Consider the following 19,802-nt stretch of genomic DNA (forward strand, 5'->3'; position numbering starts at 1 on the left):
TTGACTTACATGTGAATTTTTCAGCATCTCTACTACAAAATTACACCTTATTTATATTCAATTTATTGTACATAGGTACATGGGTACAAACTTTTCTTTGGCCTAATGTGTAATAATACTGATGTTTTTTTTTCGTACACGTTTAAGATTATGTTCCATTGATGTTAGCTAACATTGAATATCATCATTTCAAGTTTTTTTGAACATCAGCTTTTTTCTTCAAGTCATCCACGTTTGAAAGTATACATATAGTTCTGCTGCACTACTTTCTTGGTCGCATTAACTACTTATTTTCTATTGAGCTTTAAACAGAATGCAATTAGGTGTTGTTCGTTCTTTTTGATATAGGCAGACCGATACTATAGAAGGAAATTTTTTTTTTGAAAAATTTCCTTCCAATAATAGTTAACAAGTCTAAGACATTTTGTAAGTATTGTGTTATCATATTATAGGTTTATGATAGTGTGTGATTTTGTTTGTTACAGCTTGTATTTGAAGGAATCAGAGGGAACTAGACATTCTCTAGTGACATTGCCATTGATGATTTCAAAGTCACTTCTGGGCCATGTGCAGCCCCAGCATCATGTAACTTTGAGAAAGATCTATGTGGTTTTACAAATGTTGTAGGTGATCAGTTTGACTGGACAAGAGATAATGGAGGTACCCCATCATCAACAACAGGGCCTCACAATGACCACACTACCAATTCTGCTGCAGGTACTAGTTTAATATATTCATGTATTTACAGTCTTTTGTATTACCTTACAGGCATTTTCTTTGACAAATTTTGTTGGATTATCAAATAATTACAAGAAAAATGGTGAGCAAATAAGGTAAGATAAAGCTAGTTACAATTGACGAGAATCATTGTATTCTTTCCAACCATTTTTGTATTTAGTATATTTAATAAAAATTGATAGATCCCTACAATGAACTTTAATGAATAGCAATAAAGTTTTAACCACAGCGGTGAGGGGCAAGTGGTTTGAAGTCAACGACCTTAACCACTCGGCCACGGACGCCCCCTATATTTATATTACTTATGGTCTTACAAATACTAATTTAATCTTTATGTGAGACATAAAGTAGACAATTATGCTGCATTTTATGATATAAACGAGATTTTTTAGAATGATTTGATATTATTTTCAGGTTACTATGTATTTATTGAGACAAGTGCACCGAGGAAAGTTGGAGATAAGGCATGGTTGAAGAGTGATCAGTTAACACCCACTACAGGATCATGTTTAACTTTCTGGTACAATATGTATGGACAAGGTAAAATATAGCTTTTGTTATGGCTTTTAATCAGAATAAATCATTGAATGGAAAATGTCTATTTAGAATGCTAAAAGAGCACAGTTATGGCTAACTTGTACACTTTATTATATTGTTTTATGTTGATTTTAAAATTGTATATATATTGAAGCTTAGAGTGAAGCTCTATGTTATTGATTCAATTGTAAATTGTTGAAACATTGGTACATAGTAAATATTTTCATGCAAGATTGTATATGCCTAATTATTCATGTTCAGTGTGGGATACACTTTGTTGAGAACATGGCATGGATTTGAACTGTTCATTATTACAATGTATGTAGTCCAATTGTACAAACTCTAGATTTCTATGTTGTTTAAGCTTCATTAATAATAATACCATGGTAGTATGCAGTATCTTTTAATTGTTCACAGCAAACTTATGTGTATCTTTAATTGAAATCCAAAATCAAACTTGGGTAAGTTCTGAATGCAGTATGTTAAAAAGTTTTAAAGATTGTAATTTCATTTTACAGGTATCGGTGATCTGAATGTTTATCTGATGAGTAGCCTCGGACCACAACAGACATTGTTTAATGTCAGTGGTAACAAAGGTGATGTATGGATCAAGGGGCAGGCAACTCTGTCATTTACACAGAATTTCTACATCCTGTTTGAAGGTGTTAGAGGAAATAACTTTAATGGTGATATTGCCCTAGATGATATCAGTGTAGTTGCAGGTACTTGTGGATCACAACCCACAGGCTCCACTCCTTCACCTACATCGTTTACAACTGCAAGTTAGTATATATATATATTCATAAATAAAATGTAAAAAGACATTTCTGGGTTATCCAGTATTAAATGAAGTTCTGCCTTAGCACTTCATAAAAATTTTAAAAATTTTAATTTGATTAAAAAAAATGGAATATTAAAAAAAGAGCATGATTGTTTGTGCATCGCTTAAAAAAAATAAAAAAAATCCGCTAGGTTTGGATATTCACACACTGAACAAGTTAAATTATTATTTGAAAGCAAATATAGTAAAAATGAAAAAGCAAAAAATGGGATGATAAAGATTTAGATTCGTATAATATAACAAATAAAAACATTGGCCTTTCGGGCAATATGCAAGTTTAGGACTGTTGGTCAGACCTCGAAGGTATATGTCCTCCCCTGCGCTTCGGCCATATACCTTCCTCAGTCTGACCAGTCATCATGCACATTTGAGAATGGTTTATGTAACTGGGTACAGGATCAGACAGACAACTTTGATTGGACAAGGCAGAAAGGACGTACATCCAGTTCTAATACTGGACCTAGTTTTGACCATACAACAATGAGTTCAAATGGTAAGAATAATAAAACCAATTAGTGAAATAATATTTTAAGTATTTAACATAAATACATGCCACATTGACATATAAAATTATATATGCTGTATATAATATGTTTATTTTTGTAACTGGCAAACTGAGCCCATTATATGTTGTGTTGTTTAAATGTCAATATCGTAAAGTTCTTTTAAGAAAAAAAACTGGGAGTCTTGTATTTGTCCAGGATATTGTAATGTACATGTATAAATCTGGGTATTGTTTTTATTTTCAGGATATTATATTTACATTGAAACATCGCAGCATAGAGCTAATGATTCTGCACGTATTATAAGTCCTATTCTGTCCACACAGACAGCTACATGTGTTTTATTCTGGTATCATATGTATGGCTCGGACGTCAGTGTTCTCACGATGTACCTGAAGTCTGGTTCTAACCTTGGTAGTCCATATTGGAACAAAGTTGGCACGCAGGGTAACACCTGGCATTCAGCTCAAGTTGAACTTGGTCCACTTACCAATAAACAGGTATGTATTCCATAGGAAACAATAGGAGAAAACTGTCATTTGGAAAATATTTGTCTGATGAATAAAAATACATAGCATTTATTTAAGATGAATACACTATTTGTAAAAATTACATAATAGAATACATTACAGACATTGTAAGGAGCTGAAACTTATTTGATATACATAGAGTTTAAATTGTTTACCATGTACACCATTCATCATTTGTGGTTTGTTACAGATTGTTTTTGAAGCTCTTAAAGGCAATGGTTACCAAGGTGATATAGCACTTGATGATATCACAATTACAAATGGAGCATGCCCACCACCTGGTAAATACAATTATTTCAATTTAACAAAACCTAATTTTTGTTCTGCCTAAGCTTTAGAGTCAGAAATTTATCAATTATAACAAACATATTTGATATTTAATTTTTATGATTTTAATGTTATTTTGTGTTCTCTAATGGATGACTTAAATTTGATAAAGGATTTGTTAAATATCAGAAATTAATATGATTGAATGAGCTGCGTCATGACAAAACCAACATAGTGCGTTTGCGACCAGCATGGATCCAGACCAGCCTGCACACCCGCGCAATCTGATCAGGATCCATGCTATTCGCTTACCAACTCTATTACAATTAGAGAAACTGATAGCTAACAGCATGGATCCTGATCAGACTGCGCAGGCTGTCTGAATCCATGCTGGTCGCAAATGCACTATTTTGGTTTTGTCATGATGCTGCTCATTAATGTCTAAACACTTTTAATGGAAGAAAATAAATTGGTCCACAAAAATTGACATAATTTTCAAAATGTTGAATGTTATACATTATTATAGAAGTATATTGATTCAAATTAGAATTATGGATGAAAATTGAAAATAAAATAATAAAATTTTGTCTTTAGAGTTTGCTTATACATGTACTACTTTTAATTATACCCCCAAAAACGAAGTTTGGGGGGGTATATAGGAGTCACCCGGTGGTCGGTTGGTCGGTCGGTCGGGCGGTTGGTCGGTCGGTCGGTCCAGACGTCCGTTGCATTTTCCTTGTCCGGACCATAACTTGAAGACTAATGGTTGGAATTCAATATAACTACATACAATGGTCAAGCACATTGAGAGGAAGTGCAGTGCACAAAAACCATAACTCTATCTTGACTAATTAGAGAGTTATTGCCCTTTGTTACTTTTCCTTGTCTGGGGCATAACTTGAAAATTACTGGTTGGAATTCAAAACAACTTCATACAATTGTCAAACACAATTAGGGGAAGTGCAGTGCACAAGAACCATAACTCTATCTCAAGTAATTACAGAGTTATTGCCCTTTGTTACTTTTCCATTGCTTTCTTTTGTCCGGACCATAACTTGAAGACTAATGGTTGGAATTCAATATAACTACATACAATGGTCAAGCACATTGAGAGGAAGTGCAGTGCACAAGAACCATAACTCTATCTTGACTAATTACAGAGTTATTGCCCTTTGTTACTTTTCCTTGTCCGGGGCATAACTTGAATACTACTGGTTGGAATTCAAAACAACTTCATACAATTGTCAAACACAATAAGGGGAAGTGCAGTGCACAAGAACCATAACTCTATCTAAAGTAATTACAGAGTTATTGCCCATTGTTACTTTTCCATTGCTTTCTTTTGTCCGGCCCATAACTTGAAGACTAATGGTTGGAATTCAATATAACTACATACAATGGTCGAGCACATTGAGAGGAAGTGCAGTGCACAAGAACCATAAATCTGTCTTGACTAATTACAGAGTTATTGCCCTTTGTTACTTTTCCTTGTCCGGGGCATAACTTGAAAATTACTGGTTGGAATTCAAAGCAACTTGGTACAATTGTCAAACACAATAAGGGGAAGTGCAGAGCATAAGAACCATAACTCTATCTAAAGTAATTACAGAGTTATTGCCCTTTGTTACTTTTTCATTGCTTTCTTTTGTCCGGAGTATAACTTGAAGACTAATTGTTGGAATTCATTATAACTTCATACAATGGTCAAGCACATTGAGAGGAAGTGCACTGCACAAGAACCATAACTCCATCTTGACAAATTACAGAGTTATTGCCCTTTGTTACTTTTCCTTGTCCAGAGCATAACTTGAAAACTACTGTTTGGAATTCAATACAACTTCATACAGTTGTCAAGGACATTAAAAGGAAGTGCAGTGCATAAGAGCCATAACTCCATTTTGACAAAATACAGAGTTACTGCCCGTTGATACTTTTCCTTGTCTGGAGCATAACTTAAAACATACTGGTTGAAATTCAAAACAACTTCATACAATGGTCAAGCACAAAAAGAGGGAGGAAGTGCAGTGCACAAGAACTATAACTCCATCTTCAGTATTTATAGAGTTATTGCCCTTTGTTCCTTTTCTTTGTATTTCTGGACTTATTACAGAGTAATTCAATAAAACTTCTTCAATGGTCAACCACATTGAAAGGAAATGCAATATACAAGAACCACAACTATCTTTAATTGCCCACAACCATAACTCTATAAATTATTTCAATTCTTTTACAAGGTATTCTGTTACTAGTAACATCCTCATTTCCGAAGCAGTCTTGTGGGGGTATTAATCACATTTAGTGATAGTTCTAGTTCTTATAGAAGTATATTGATTCAAATTAGAATTATTGATGAAAATTAAAAATAAAATAATAAAAAAAATTGTCTTTAGAATTTATACTAATCACTAAAACTGACTTGTATTTTGTTCAGCTGTGTGTGATTTTGAGGACAAGTCTATCTGTGGCTATCAACAATTGGTTAATGATGACTTTGACTGGACATGGAATTCTGGTGCTACAGGAAGCTCTGGGACCGGACCAATGTCAGATCACTCTTATGGTACCACTGACGGTATGTCTGAACCTTTTATTCTTCAACTAGAATCCTGCATTGGATAAAACAGTGTTTTCCCTGAAAAATTGAATCTCTTTGTTGAGAAAAAAAGAAAAGAAAATGAAAAGAAGTTGATATTTAGAAAAATATTTTTAATAATTATCATATTTGACAATTTTATTACCTAACTGATATGATATAATCAAACAGCTGAGCCTAGATAAGCTGCTGGTTTATCTTACTGTAGGCAGACCATTTGATTCAGTGAATATATTAACCTAAATCTCTTGATAATAAGAATAAAAATAAGCTTCATTCACATGTTTAAATATTTGTTTTCAATTCAATAGTAAAAGACAATAAGTAGATGCAGCTACATCTCACCACAGATGGAATTTTTTTGTTGTTTAGAAAAGAATAAGTGAAAACTGTTTTTCAATATTTGGAAAAGTTTGTCTTTAATTTTTTATAGGTCACTACATGTACACTGAAACATCATCCCCACGGAAACAAGGAGACAAAGCTAGACTTGCTAGTAAGACATACCCGGCCACTAACAACATGTGTCTGACATTCTGGTATCACATGTATGGTAGTAACATTGGAACTCTAAACGTCTACACCAGCTCATTTGGTAGTCTTGGTTCAACAGTATGGTCACAGTATGGTAACCAAGGCAACCAGTGGCGTAAAGCACAGAAAACTTTACAAACTGCTACACAGTACCAGGTATAAAAAGAAATATATAATATACACAAATGTATTTTGAATTTCAGCTTACCCTGATTTGTATATTCATTTTGTAAAATTGATATTTTTGACAATTTCTGTTGTATTTTTTCATTATCTAGCCTGTCTTTTAAATTATTTCCCAGAAATTCTTTAAATGTTGCAAAAAAAAAAAGTTTGTCCTTTACATGTCTGTTTTTCCCCCGTTTTTATTTGTTAGGGTCGTCAGACCAAACAAATAATGGTAGCGCAATTTCAGAGTCTAATGCTGTTAATTGCAAATGCCGAAAGTAGTCCGCTTTTTTGAATCGGTTAATTCAATTTATATGTAACACTAATGCCGAAAAATTCAGGGGAAATCACTGCGTAAATATGGTCACATGACAGGCGCATTAATTTTCAAGCAAAATAATTCCCGAATGGTCGAATATTTCTAATGTTGTTTTATTCTTTATAGATATACATGCTTATAGTAAGCGCCATGATTATTTACACAAGTGTTAAACAACAGTTAGCGTCGTTACAAACCCTAATTTAGAATAATATGGTTTTCTTCAGGCCATTAATATATAAATTCACCGTGGCCGAGGGGGTTGCGCGCTCGCTTAGTAAGCGAGAGGTCTGGAGTTCAAATCCCAGTTAAGGCAACTCATTTTTTTTTTCAAATTGTTTAAGTCAAATAAACATTGGATTGAATATCAGTGTTGCAATTAGTCTTATAGCCAATCTTCTACAATTAAAACGCTGGAAAGCATTGGTGGCACTATACAAAATTAAATTGTTTTATAATCTCACAACCTTCACCTTTCTGACATTCTGAGACCCAAACAAATTCAGCGCCTTCTGTGCTTTGATTTATTTTTGAAATTAGGTATAAACAAATTAATGATACATTGTAATATTGTAAGCTTTGTAAAAGTGTAAATTTATGTAAAAGAAATCAGTACCAAGGTGGATTTTAATAAGGTTTTTATTTTGTTTAGGAACTAATTGTCTATAAGGCAATGTTAGTTTTGATGATGTAAAACATAGTCCTTTTTTCAGATATTTTACTTTGACTGTTAAAAATTTAAAGTTCGGAAAATAGAATACATGTAATAGTGAACTATAGACAATTTTATACAGATTATACAACTTAAACATATAAAGTAATGTACAAATTTAAATGTATGCTGTACTATTTACAGGTTGTGTTTGAAGGTATACGAGGTTATGGTTACCTAGGTGATATAGCTATTGATGATATTGCCATGACAGCAGGTTCATGTCCTGGTCTTGGTACATGTGACTTTGAGACTGGTCTTTGTGGCTGGATGCAGAAAACTAATGATGTTTTTGATTGGACAAGAAAGAAGGGTACTACTCCTTCACAAAATACTGGACCAACAGTTGATCATACTCTCCAGACTACAACAGGTACATAATAATATAAATTTTACAGGCCAATTTAAATTTAATATCAAAATTTAAAAACATAAATTCTGAGTCTCAACTGACAAAAGCAGAATTTAAATGACTCCCCCCACCCCTCCCATCCGCTCGTTACTGAATTAACTTCAGTGACATTAGTGATTTGCTTTGTTAAAATCAAGTCATAAATTTTAAAAATAAATCATATGATTTGAAAACTTTTACAACAAATTTTATTCAGGAAATCAGTTTTTATGCTGTGAAAACACACATTTATATTATAGTAAGTGTAAATATTACATGTTTCTCCCATTATACTAGTAATACTTTTTATAAAAATTATTACAAGAAAGGTAAATGAAATCAAAGTACCTAAAGAACTGAAAGGCAGCAATTTTTTTTATTTATTATAATTATTTATTAGTTATAAAGATTTATTATTTTAGGTCTACATACAATTTTTTTTAAGGGAAAATAGGTCATGCAAAACTACTCTATTCTATGTTTTGTTCGACCCAAAATTAAGCTGTGTAGTTTATATTCTTGCCCAAGTTAAAAGATTTGTTAGCTTGAAAAATATATAATGAATAAGGCAGTGTTCTATAAAAGATTATAGACTGGTTTGATTTTGGGAAAATGTTCATCCTAACGGCATTTTTTAGTACAAGCAGGTAGTTGGGCTTACTTACATATTTCGAGTACGCTGAAATCATTTTTTGCTCTACCACGGCTGTATTAAGAGTCCTTGACCTTAAAAAATCAATTTCAAAATCGCCGCCATTGATTTTTTTTCATTTTACTTTAATTTTCCCATGGGCGAGATATATACCTATTATATACCTATATTGGCATTTTGATTTAAGGCTTTGTTAATTTTTTTTAGTCTGCTGAAGTGTGGACGGGAAGAATAGATGCAAAAACAATAAAATTTATTGCGGCAGCCATCTTGGATTTCAAAATGGCTGACAATTTCCTATGTTTTATACACTGTATTATAATTACAGTAAACAAGCACAAGAAGACATTTTACCAGGCATGTTTTCTTTTATTAGAAGTGCAGTGATACTAATTAAGACTTCCAGATTTTGAAAAACATCCATTAAATCTACAATTTTTATGGTGCAAAAAGGTCACAATTTATACCCTAATACAACGTAAATGAGAGTCATATTTGCGTTCACTTTGTCATTGAGATGTTATTTTTATACTTCTAACAAAACAATGCATGTTCTTTAAATTATTGCGATGTTTATTTTTAAATTAGATTGGTATCGCCCTGAAGGGGAGCTGCTCACATGTCTGTTTGTCTGTCTATCTGTCTGAGAGTCCTCTTGTGTCAGTTAGGGGTATTTGCGATCACAATTAGGCGTGTAGATTAATTCAGTATACTCCCAACCTATAAGATGAATCATTGGTTATGGGAGGCAAAAGGCTGCTTTTGGAGTAAGAAACAAACATGAAGATAACAGACATCTTCACAAATCTGTAAGAGCTTGTCCCTGTCTGTCCGTTTTTAATCCCGTCCATATCTGTCATTTTTGGATAGATTTTGAAATAAATTGCATTAATGTGTAGCACATTGATACATGTCATAAGAAAGACCCAGGTTTGAAGCTCAACTCCTCAAGTTAGACTTGAAAGTGCTAGAAAAAAGATGAGCATTTTAGTATTCTGTCATTAAGAGATGGATTTTGAAAATGTTGAGCATAAATATACGGCCTATAACGGATTGGGAAATGATGTACGTTATATTATTACTTAATCTTCAAACAGGGATACCATGAAAATCGTTTGGTTATTTCTTATGTCAATGTCAATTGCGCAAGAACATGTACTGGGACGTGTAGTGATTGAGAGCCAATTCAACAGTCCACAGATCAGGGTCATGTCTATCAAGAAGTTTGTAAAAGTGCATTAGTCGGGAACCCGGTTAACAATTTTCCATGCACGACATGATATTTAAAAATAATAGAGTTAATGTTTTTTCTTGTAAGAGAAATATTCCATATGGGGTTTATCCCAAAGAAGCCCCTACATACTAGTGCCGAACTTCGTGCATGTGGATAGTATTCCATTTGCTTATATAGGTAACCCGACAAGAACATGGTGGTTGAGGCCCCTGTGTTAGGACTTTTGTCGTCTATTTTGTTATCATGTGGTATTAAATTATCTGTCTTGATTGACCTAGAGCAGGCGGTGTACGGGTAAAAATATTTAAATCTTGTTAATTGTATCTGCCGCCGTCCTGGACCGACAATAACTGTGTAAATGTGTAATTTGAAAAGGTGATGCCTTTTGAAATAATAATTCTGCATAAATATATGGCACATTTGGAAAATGAGTCACATGTAAACCCATATGATGATGTAAAAGATCAAAATCATACTTTCACTTCGAACAAAATATTTCCTTAAAGTGTCTTAAAAGTCTGGTTAACGATTTTGTCATTCGTTGATGAATTAAAAATCATCTGGGATAAATATGGTGCATCTTTGTAAGACGACATGTAGCGGACAAATGTTTCAAGGTCACACTTGTATTTCAAAAGTCATGGTATGAGAGTGCATTTGTGGCCATGTCCAGGCCATATATATGTATTATTCAGCGAGAACTAAGAATAAATACGTGGTACTTTGTAACAATTTGTCTTGAGTGAGAGAAGAATTGTCGCATAAAGTAAGATTTCAGACATTAAAGGTCATATTTTGAAGGTCATATCCTGTCATTAATTCTGTCATTCATTAGGAGGATATTGGCATAACTGGGCATACATTTGTGGCACATTAGGACTACTTGTAATGCTTAAACTCTAGGTTGAAAGCTAGATAGGTCAATTTAGAACATTGATGGTTGTGTCTATATCTTTGTCATTTATTCATGGATGTTTTTAAACTAATAAGGTTTACTTTAGGGATTCTATATTTATCTATTTTACTGAAGATATAAGTAAATGCTTCTTAATGTTTCTAATGTTTGTAAAACTTGTAAGACTACAGTAACCATGCCTTCAATGTAAACAATGGAACACAAGATTGACAAGGAAAGTGACACACCCTTGTTTATCTTTGCTTTACATAATTGTCAGGATAGTGCAAAAATAGTTGGTACACATTTTAGTGACTAAAATTACACTAAGAAATACCAAAGTAATTTTATGGAGTGATAGTAGAAAAAATATGAGAGTAAATAATTATATTGTGGCAAATGACATCAACATATGTTATATCATAATGGAATAAGATACTCATCAATTTCTTGAAAGATAGCCAATAAAAGAACATAACAAGTATGAAGATTTGAATATACATGTATCTTAGTCACTTGAATGATTTTAAAACATGAGATAGAATAAGGCGCAGCGTCCTTGGCAAAGTGACATAATTATAATGAAGACGTTGATATTAACTAAGACAATGAATGAATGAATGAATATCAATGAATTAAGACAAAACGCAAAAAATCTCGTATTATCAGTTATGTTAATAACATTTAAAGACATAGGCTTCGACGGTATATGTTACATGATTTAGTAGCAAAAAAAAAACAAAATGCTCTATCAAATCATTCTGTGTTAATAAAAAAAAGGTAAACAGGAGTGATTCGTCAATATATTAATTGCAGAATTGGTATCAATTATCTGTCTATTCTTCTATGCATGTACCATAACAAATACCCGCGGTAGACCTAGCTAAAATGTTTTACTCTATATTATTCATTAACCGTAAGACAGTGCAAGCTCGTAGACTATTTATGGTTCATGTTTGCGAGACTTTTTTTCAAAGTGAAAGATAATAAAGACTAATATGACTTTACCATTTATTTGAGTTTATTTCAATTAATAGATAGATGATCTGTTTTTAACCATGTCTAGGCATGTTTAAAGATTTATTTATAAATACAACCCTTTTTAAAGTACCTATATCAATAAAACAATAAAAAAATATCGTATAAACACATCTGCGGATGTTTCTAAATTCCAAATTTTGCAATTCCCCTTTGATATATGAATTTTGCGTAGGCCGGTGCTAGAGTGCTTGGACGGTACCTTGCAATTTCAAGCAACGTCCATGTACAAGCTCCATGAAATCGAACCTAGAACATTTCAATTTTGCCGTTTTGATCATTTTTAGGGATTCTGTTGTTGTTTTTTTTCTATTTTAAACCATGTCGTACAATAGATATTGTTGCAAAGACATGCGGGCCCAGAGCCATAGTCACTGACCTGTGAAGATGGCAATATTGTAAAATATTTACATACTGACCTTGACTTTTGGCATTCAAATTATAAAATGACCTAGTGTCCACAAAGGTTTACACAAATGCTAGTCTATCAAAATAAAAAAAATTAAACATCTAATGGTAAATTAAAATTTGCAGGTTTAATGTAAGACATTTGGGAAATCAGATACCTGATACAGATTTATTGTCCAAAAGGAATGACCTGTGATAGTTTGAAGTAATGATGTAAAGTAAAGTGTGCAGCATACCTAAACAGTGTGTACAATTCGACATGACATGTTGCTTATATCATTTTACAATTTTTGATACTCATTCCTACAAAAGGATCCATTTGTATAAAAGCACTTTACTTATATTTGTTAAAAAAGGTGTCCATTTTGAAATCAAAGATGGCCGGCACAGCAGTCAATGTGTAAAGCATGTATAATTATCAGCCAATTATTCCTAAAAGTAATTGAAACTTTATTCCACATAGATTAACGGACATACGATACGATATGTACCAGAAATAATAATTTTTTAAGTAGATGGTAAAGGACAATGGCGGCCATTTTGATTTGACCTTTAGAAGGTCAAGGACTTCGACTACAGCCGTGGTAGAGCAAAAAATGGATTCAGCGTACCCGAATTATATAAAAAAGATTGACTACCTGCTTGTACTAAAAAATGCCGTTAGACTCTTAACGGAGGGTCTTTTCTGAAAATCAAACCCGTCTATTAAAACATAAAAGCTAAAAATCTTTTAGAAGAACACTGCTTTGTTTGGCACCCAAGGTGGGGCTGTGGCTGACTATAGCTCAAAGTTTAATTCACATTGCTCTGTAACTCTGTTAAATTCGAGGACGATTTTCAATATAGCAGGGGCCTTAATTGTTGCAATGACTGTGCAGGTTCATCAGTTTTAGGTCCTGATTTCACAAATTATGCTATAAGGCCACATATAATTGTATTTGATCTCATTGTAGCCATTAAGGTAGGATAAGACCATGTTGTTTACATGTTCATAAGAATAATTTTTCATTGTTTTATTTCAGGAACTTACCTATACATAGAGACAAGCTCTCCTCGTAAGCAGGGAGATAATGCAGTAATACAATCACAGGAGATACCTATAAACCCCCAGTACTGTTTCTCTTTCTGGTACTTCATGCATGGAAGCTCTGTGGGGTCCCTCAATGTAAGCTATCAGCTACAGAATACACCAACAACAAAACCGGTGAACCACCTCCGTGGTCGAGGGGTTAGAGTCGATGACTTCTAATCCAGTTACCTCTCTGGCGTGGGTTCGATCCCCGGGAGATGCTTTGGTAGTTTAGCGCGGAGGAAGGTAGTCTAGTACTGGTGTAACTCTCCAGGAACGATGGTTAGGAAACTACCCGCCCATATGACTGAAATACTGTTGGAAAAAGGCGTAAAATGAAACAAACAAACAAACAAAACCGGTGTGGAGTATGAGCGGTGATCAGGGAAGCATTTGGAAACAGGCAACGGTCAATATTAAAAACACACCAGAGAGTTTCCATGTAAGTGCTCATCATGAAAAAAATTTGAGCCAATGGGGTTTTAGTTTAAGAATAGTTATTTAAGTTTGATTTGAAAACAAGTTTGTGAAAGTTATATTAATTACCTTCAAGTCTGTTTCCTGCAGCTAACTTATATATGATGCACATGAGAAAACATTTTCACAGTTTGAAAACTCAAACATGTATAATCTTGGATTGAATGTCACAAGGCCACAATTCCCTTACAAATGGGTTTGTCTTAAAATGTGATTTTGTCTACATTTATAAACCAACCCTTGTCTGGAAATTTGTCATCAGTATTTTGTAACTGTATAAAAACACATATTGAAATGTTATTTTATAGGCTAGATAAATAGGGATTGATATATATAGTCTAGTCAAATTAGCCCGAAAATCAAGCTAACCTAGAACTAATTGCAAAAGTTTTTGTTTTGGTATTTTATGATGGTACCATATCTGCTTGATATTAGGAAAAAAGTTGCACTCTTTTGCTGAAGGGGAAATGTGATAATTCTAGCTTTCAAGTTGACACCCTTAAATTTCAGTTATAAAATCGGCGTAATTTGTTAATTTCCGATGATACTAAAAAAACACTTCTATATATAAGTTAAACATATTTATTACATGCAAACTTCATACAAAAACATTTTTGTACATGTTGATACAAAAATTTATGCATTTAAAATTAACTAAAAAAAATTTTGGTGGGCAATTCTATGACAAACTGGTGTCAAATTACCCCACCCACTTTATGTTAAAATTTTTAACCAGTCAAATTCCGATATATAAGCAGCAAATCATACATTCCATGTATATTTACAGTAAAAACAATACATAATAACATATTTATGCATGAAGAAGTACTTTGTAAATTATGTCAACTGTATTCATATGAATTAAAATGGACATACATGTGTATTGTAAATTATGTTTTAGATAAATGTTGAATAATTCAGGTACACTTTTGTTTAGCTAACATTCTGAACATCCAACGCATTTTGAATAATTTGTTTGTTTCAAGCAAAAAAAAGAACAACAACAACAAGTAAGTATAATTAAGAGCGAGTAACAATTACCAAAACTACAGATGAAAAATACTATGCCCGGTCTATGGAGAAATTGTAGTATATACATTTAAGTGTCACTTGTTGAAATTTGACATTACACACGGAATAAAACTATATTACAAATGTACAAATGTACCGAAGAGCTACCTAATTTGGCAAGCAACAATGTAGTGATAATAAATATAAAGAACACGAATATACAGGCTGTTTCATTCACAAGAACTACATTTTTGTCACATCGATATGTACACTTAAATCACTTTAAGTATATGGTAGGGTTATTGTCATGCTTGTACTAACACATAACAGTCTACAACATATAAGACCACTTCTATAAATTTGAAATTATCGTTCTGTATTTCAGACAGTATAGTAATACATTTTTATTTACAATAGGTGAACTTTGACATTGACAATTATAGAAAAAAAACAGTGTGTTGCAACACAAGCAAATATAAGAAAGCATTGATAAGTATGTATTCAATATACAATCTAACTCTAAATATACAATACTATTGTACATTTGGAGTTAGATTGTTTCAAACATTTTACTACATTTATTTATGTTATAGCGCATAGTTTGGTGCTAGTACAAGTGATAGACACCTGCATAAATTTTAGTATAATTTGACCCTGGATAAAAGAGTATAACTACAATACTAAAGAACTACTTCATATGGCAAGCAAACAGAGTATTATTATAAATCTTTTGTTTTTATTAAAAGCTACTTTGTATTTACTTCGCGAGGAATATGAGACTGTTCAATATATAGAACATATTTGTCTGCAAAGTTTTATATGAATAACTTAAAGTGAAACCTCTATTGCTTATGTAAAAACAAGATGCCAGATGCATGTACATTGCCAATAATAACACAAAATATGAATACATTTCAATACAAAACAGGTAAAAATTGACAACTTAGTTCTAAGAGCATTGCGTCGATACAAGATCTAGTCCTCCATGTCTGCAAAATCAATATCTGAAATGGACCGACAGTTTGAACAGCTAATACAATGACATTCTCCACAACCAACCGAAAATTCAAGGTTATGTTTGCGACAGGTACATCTCTAAGAGTGGCATTTTTTGCAATTGCATCTGATAATATTTAAAAGAAAATCTGGAGCAGCGGGTTGTGTAGATTTTGTGGGTAAAAGAGTCCTTCGAGAAGTTCCTATCCCCATTCAGTTGGATCTAATTTATCATTTCCAATCCATGTTTGTGTTTGAAAATATGACGGTAAAGAATGTTGCGCCGCAGCATCAGACGTAGGCGGAATGCTTTGAACTTGAATAACAGATCAACTTGACATGGGTTTGATTACAAATTTGTGAAATCTCAGTCTGTTCAAATTTATCTCCCTAGCTCCATCATATAATATCCTCATGGCATTTTCATCACCTGTAATAATTTCTTCTTTGTTTGTTGAAGAATGAAATATTGCAGCATTTTGCCGGAACACTTCATTTTTACACATTATTTTAAGAACTGTCGCAACCAGAGAAAGCGTGCAGGAATGGTAGGAGATAACAAATCTCTATTCCAATCATATTTTGGTGTCTTTTGAATATATATGCCACACTATTTGGGTTTTCATTGTCTGATCTGAAATATACATTCTTCGAATCTGACGAAATTCCAAAACTGACAACAGCCTGTTTAAAACAACATTTCCCCACAGATTGTTTCTCTCAGAACATTTGAGTTGTATTGTTTCCTGCATCCTCGGTAACCCAGGCTATTTACCGTATACATATATCAGTAATAATATTAAATGTAGTATACCGTGGGTTCCGACGATGTGTTTCCTGAAAATCAAAACTTCTACCAGGATGAACATCTACGTTTACCAGATGCAACTTTAGCAGGCTTACCACAGAACAAGCGATTACACTTAAAAGCAAAGTTAGCATTTGATCTTAAAGGTCTTTTAACTTGGTTACACTTAACATTGGAACTATTTGAAATGTTTCTATTGTGAATAAAATCCCTTCTACAGTCTTGGTGCACAATTTGGCCTGTAATTGTTCGTATACTTGTATACTTGAATTCCTCAGATCGCTAGCATGGTTAACACTGTTGCTTCCCTTCTCCCTGAGAGTGACAATTGGGACCCATTCTGGATATCCTGCGCACAAAATACGCACGTTGTAGAATCTGAAAGCATATTTTAAATCTACAGATCTGTATATATTATTATTTTGTATATGCATTATTTCACAGTAACAATAGTATTATGTAGTGTAAAATATGAATATACATCATACATGTATATAACTTATGAAATATGTTATTTTATATATGTTTGTGTATTGATTTTCTTACTATTCAGACCAATATCGACACATGGGAACATGATGAATGTATAAACCATCTGACATTGGTAAAAACAAAATATACCTGTTGCCATGTTGATATTTACTTGTAGATCCCGAAATCAGAAATGCACAACGGGTTTCTGAAAAAAAAAATTCAGTATAGAAATATTCAGTATAAAATGTGCATTTATTTCAGCCTACCTTAAATAGCCTATGTTATTTCCCTGCATTTAACATACATTAAACCTTTGTCCGAAAACTTAATGGCAAGCATGTGTATATTTACAGAGAAATTGTCATGAGTTTTTATTAATTTAATATACAGTAGTCAGTATAAACATACCGAAATGCAACGCCCTTCATATCGTTGTTTGTTCCATCAGCATGGTTTGGTAATGTGGCTTGTATCATCTATAGAAATAAAAGACATATTTTGTGAGAAATCATGTATGAATTTAGCATATATTGCATCAACGATACTCAAATGACATAATGGTGTGGTCTATTTCACATAATAGCATATTTAAAAAAAGGACAAGTTAAAACAAACATTGTTCATATATTATAGATAGAAATTGTGCATAGATAATACTTAAAGTATGACTCACCTTGATACAAGAGACAGCTGAACATTAGATAATCATCATATGACCATTGGTGTGTAAATCATGGATGTCCTATCTGAAATTAAGTATTGATTTTATTTATGTACATTTACATGTTTAATAATGCAAAATATATATCTAAATATAAATTTATATATACGTACATGTAAATCTGAATATTGTTTTATATACTGGTTTGGGACCACCAAAACCAGACAACCACCAAACCCGGACGGCCCCGAAAATGCTTTATTTAGTATTTTCTTTGTTCAGTGGTTGTCGGTCACTTTTTCATCAACAATAAATGCATGTTTCTTCTAAAATTAAGCAAATAAATTTATTTCAACCTACGTAAATGGTAATATTTTTATTGTCTATTTATAGAATGTTGACGTTGAAATTTGAGGGTCAAGAAAGCAATGCCTGACCTCATATACCAGCTATAATCATTTGCAGAGTAAACAATAGAATATCCAAATCTTCAGCATTTGTTGCTGAAATATTGTATATCATGTTAAAAATCTAAAATCAAAATACCCCAAGCTTTTATCTTAATTAAATCACGTGATGTACATATCTGTCCGGACACATGGTACTGTAGTGTAGACAATTCAGGTAAATTTGATACCCTCCTTGTGGAGCCTCAGATATAAGTGTCAATACAATCAGAAATAAACAAACTAGTTTGTTAGTTAGGAGAAGAACCTAGCTGAACTGTGTCAAAGTTTAAGGTTAGGTTTCTAGGTTAGAAATTATGAAATTTGTACGGAAAATTGTTCAAAAGGTGTTCGTTTGATGGTCCCCGACCAGTACAATAAAAATACCTTGTTATAAAAAATAATGCATATTCACGACGTAAATTATGTCCCGTTTTGTCTTCCGTAGATTAAAAAATCGTGAAATTTGTTAATTTCAAAGTAACAATATAATGTCGAAAATACAAAGTTTTCATATTAAAAATGTCTTATTAACATCGTTTTCTTGTAAATATATATATATCGTTTATTTTAGGAATAGAATAAAATCAAATACTAACATTTACTGGTGATATTAGTTTGCTGTTTATTTCCAAAAATATTTAACATAAAATCGTAGTTATATTTAACTATGGCACTTATTGTGAAAGTAAAATTGCATAAATGATAAAAGTAAATGTAAAATACACAAAACAAACTTACCTTTGCCATCCAAACGCTATTGTTGATGAAAAATGATATTTATTTTTCGACGGAAGTTTCACGAAATCATATGACAAGTTTTCAATGACGTAAAATTGTGACGTCACAGGAAAAAACTGCGTGTATGGTGTACAGTTCGGGTCTTAAAATATAAAGTTAAAATTCATGAACTTTGAACGCTTGTAAAAAAAGTTGTGCACAGAGTTATATGTGCAACTTTTTTTCTGACATATACATATACCAGACCTATTCAATGAACAAAGATTCAAAACTTTTGCAATTAGTTCTGGGTCATATTTTATTTTTACTAGACTAATAGTAAAATTGATTGTTTTTATATATCAGATATTAGTAGCAGCTGATGTAGGGAGCAGTTACCTTGGTGATATAGCTGTAGATGACTTCAAACTTGATCAGACACCTTGTAGTCTAGGTAAGTATTTATACTGCAAGTTTGAGATACAAGTAATTTTTGAAAATAAAATATCTCAAAATAGTGAGGTACAAGATACTGTGAAAGTAACATATCTCAAAAGAGTGAGATACAAGAAATAACAGTAAAAATATATCTCAAAACCTTTTGTTTCAGTGTGCATGTTCTTTTTGTGCTTAATATCCTCTATATTATAGGAATTTGTTTGAATGTAGAATAGAATATCAAACATAATATTGCACTTGAATTGTGCACATTGTTGTTTTTTCTCATGTTAAATCTAGAGTTCCCTCTTTGATTATCTTAGTTATATTATTTTTTTTCTG

At 32.5% G+C, this 19,802-nt stretch overlaps 1 protein-coding gene, 1 long non-coding RNA gene and 1 pseudogene across 3 annotated transcripts; 2 read left to right on the top strand and 1 right to left on the bottom strand.

Annotated features, from left to right (window-relative positions):
- Positions 1-485: 485 nt before the first annotated feature.
- On the top strand, positions 486-13,770 carry LOC132721646 (MAM and LDL-receptor class A domain-containing protein 1-like; annotated as a pseudogene).
- LOC132721647 (MAM domain-containing glycosylphosphatidylinositol anchor protein 1-like) lies at positions 13,732-19,694 on the top strand. The gene is made up of 2 exons (XM_060705976.1): positions 13,732-13,871; positions 19,389-19,694. Exons 1-2 carry the CDS (start codon positions 13,800-13,802, stop codon positions 19,596-19,598), a joined length of 282 nt encoding a protein of 93 aa, XP_060561959.1. The 5' UTR covers positions 13,732-13,799; the 3' UTR covers positions 19,599-19,694.
- On the bottom strand, positions 14,886-19,358 carry LOC132721648 (uncharacterized). Of its 2 annotated transcripts, XR_009624497.1 has the most exons (5): positions 19,044-19,358; positions 17,869-17,941; positions 17,604-17,671; positions 17,343-17,400; positions 14,886-17,099 (listed from the first exon to the last, which is right to left on the bottom strand). It is a non-coding gene; the product is annotated as an uncharacterized LOC132721648 (long non-coding RNA). The 2 variants fall into 2 exon arrangements; XR_009624496.1 differs by lacking the exon at positions 19,044-19,358 and having other exon boundaries at positions 17,869-18,616.
- Positions 19,695-19,802: the final 108 nt, after the last annotated feature.

This window comes from Ruditapes philippinarum, unplaced genomic scaffold (genome assembly GCF_026571515.1).
Source record: "Ruditapes philippinarum isolate M1 unplaced genomic scaffold, ASM2657151v2 ctg12164_1_1_1_1, whole genome shotgun sequence".
In the NCBI taxonomy this organism is placed as follows: domain Eukaryota; kingdom Metazoa; phylum Mollusca; class Bivalvia; order Venerida; family Veneridae; genus Ruditapes; species Ruditapes philippinarum.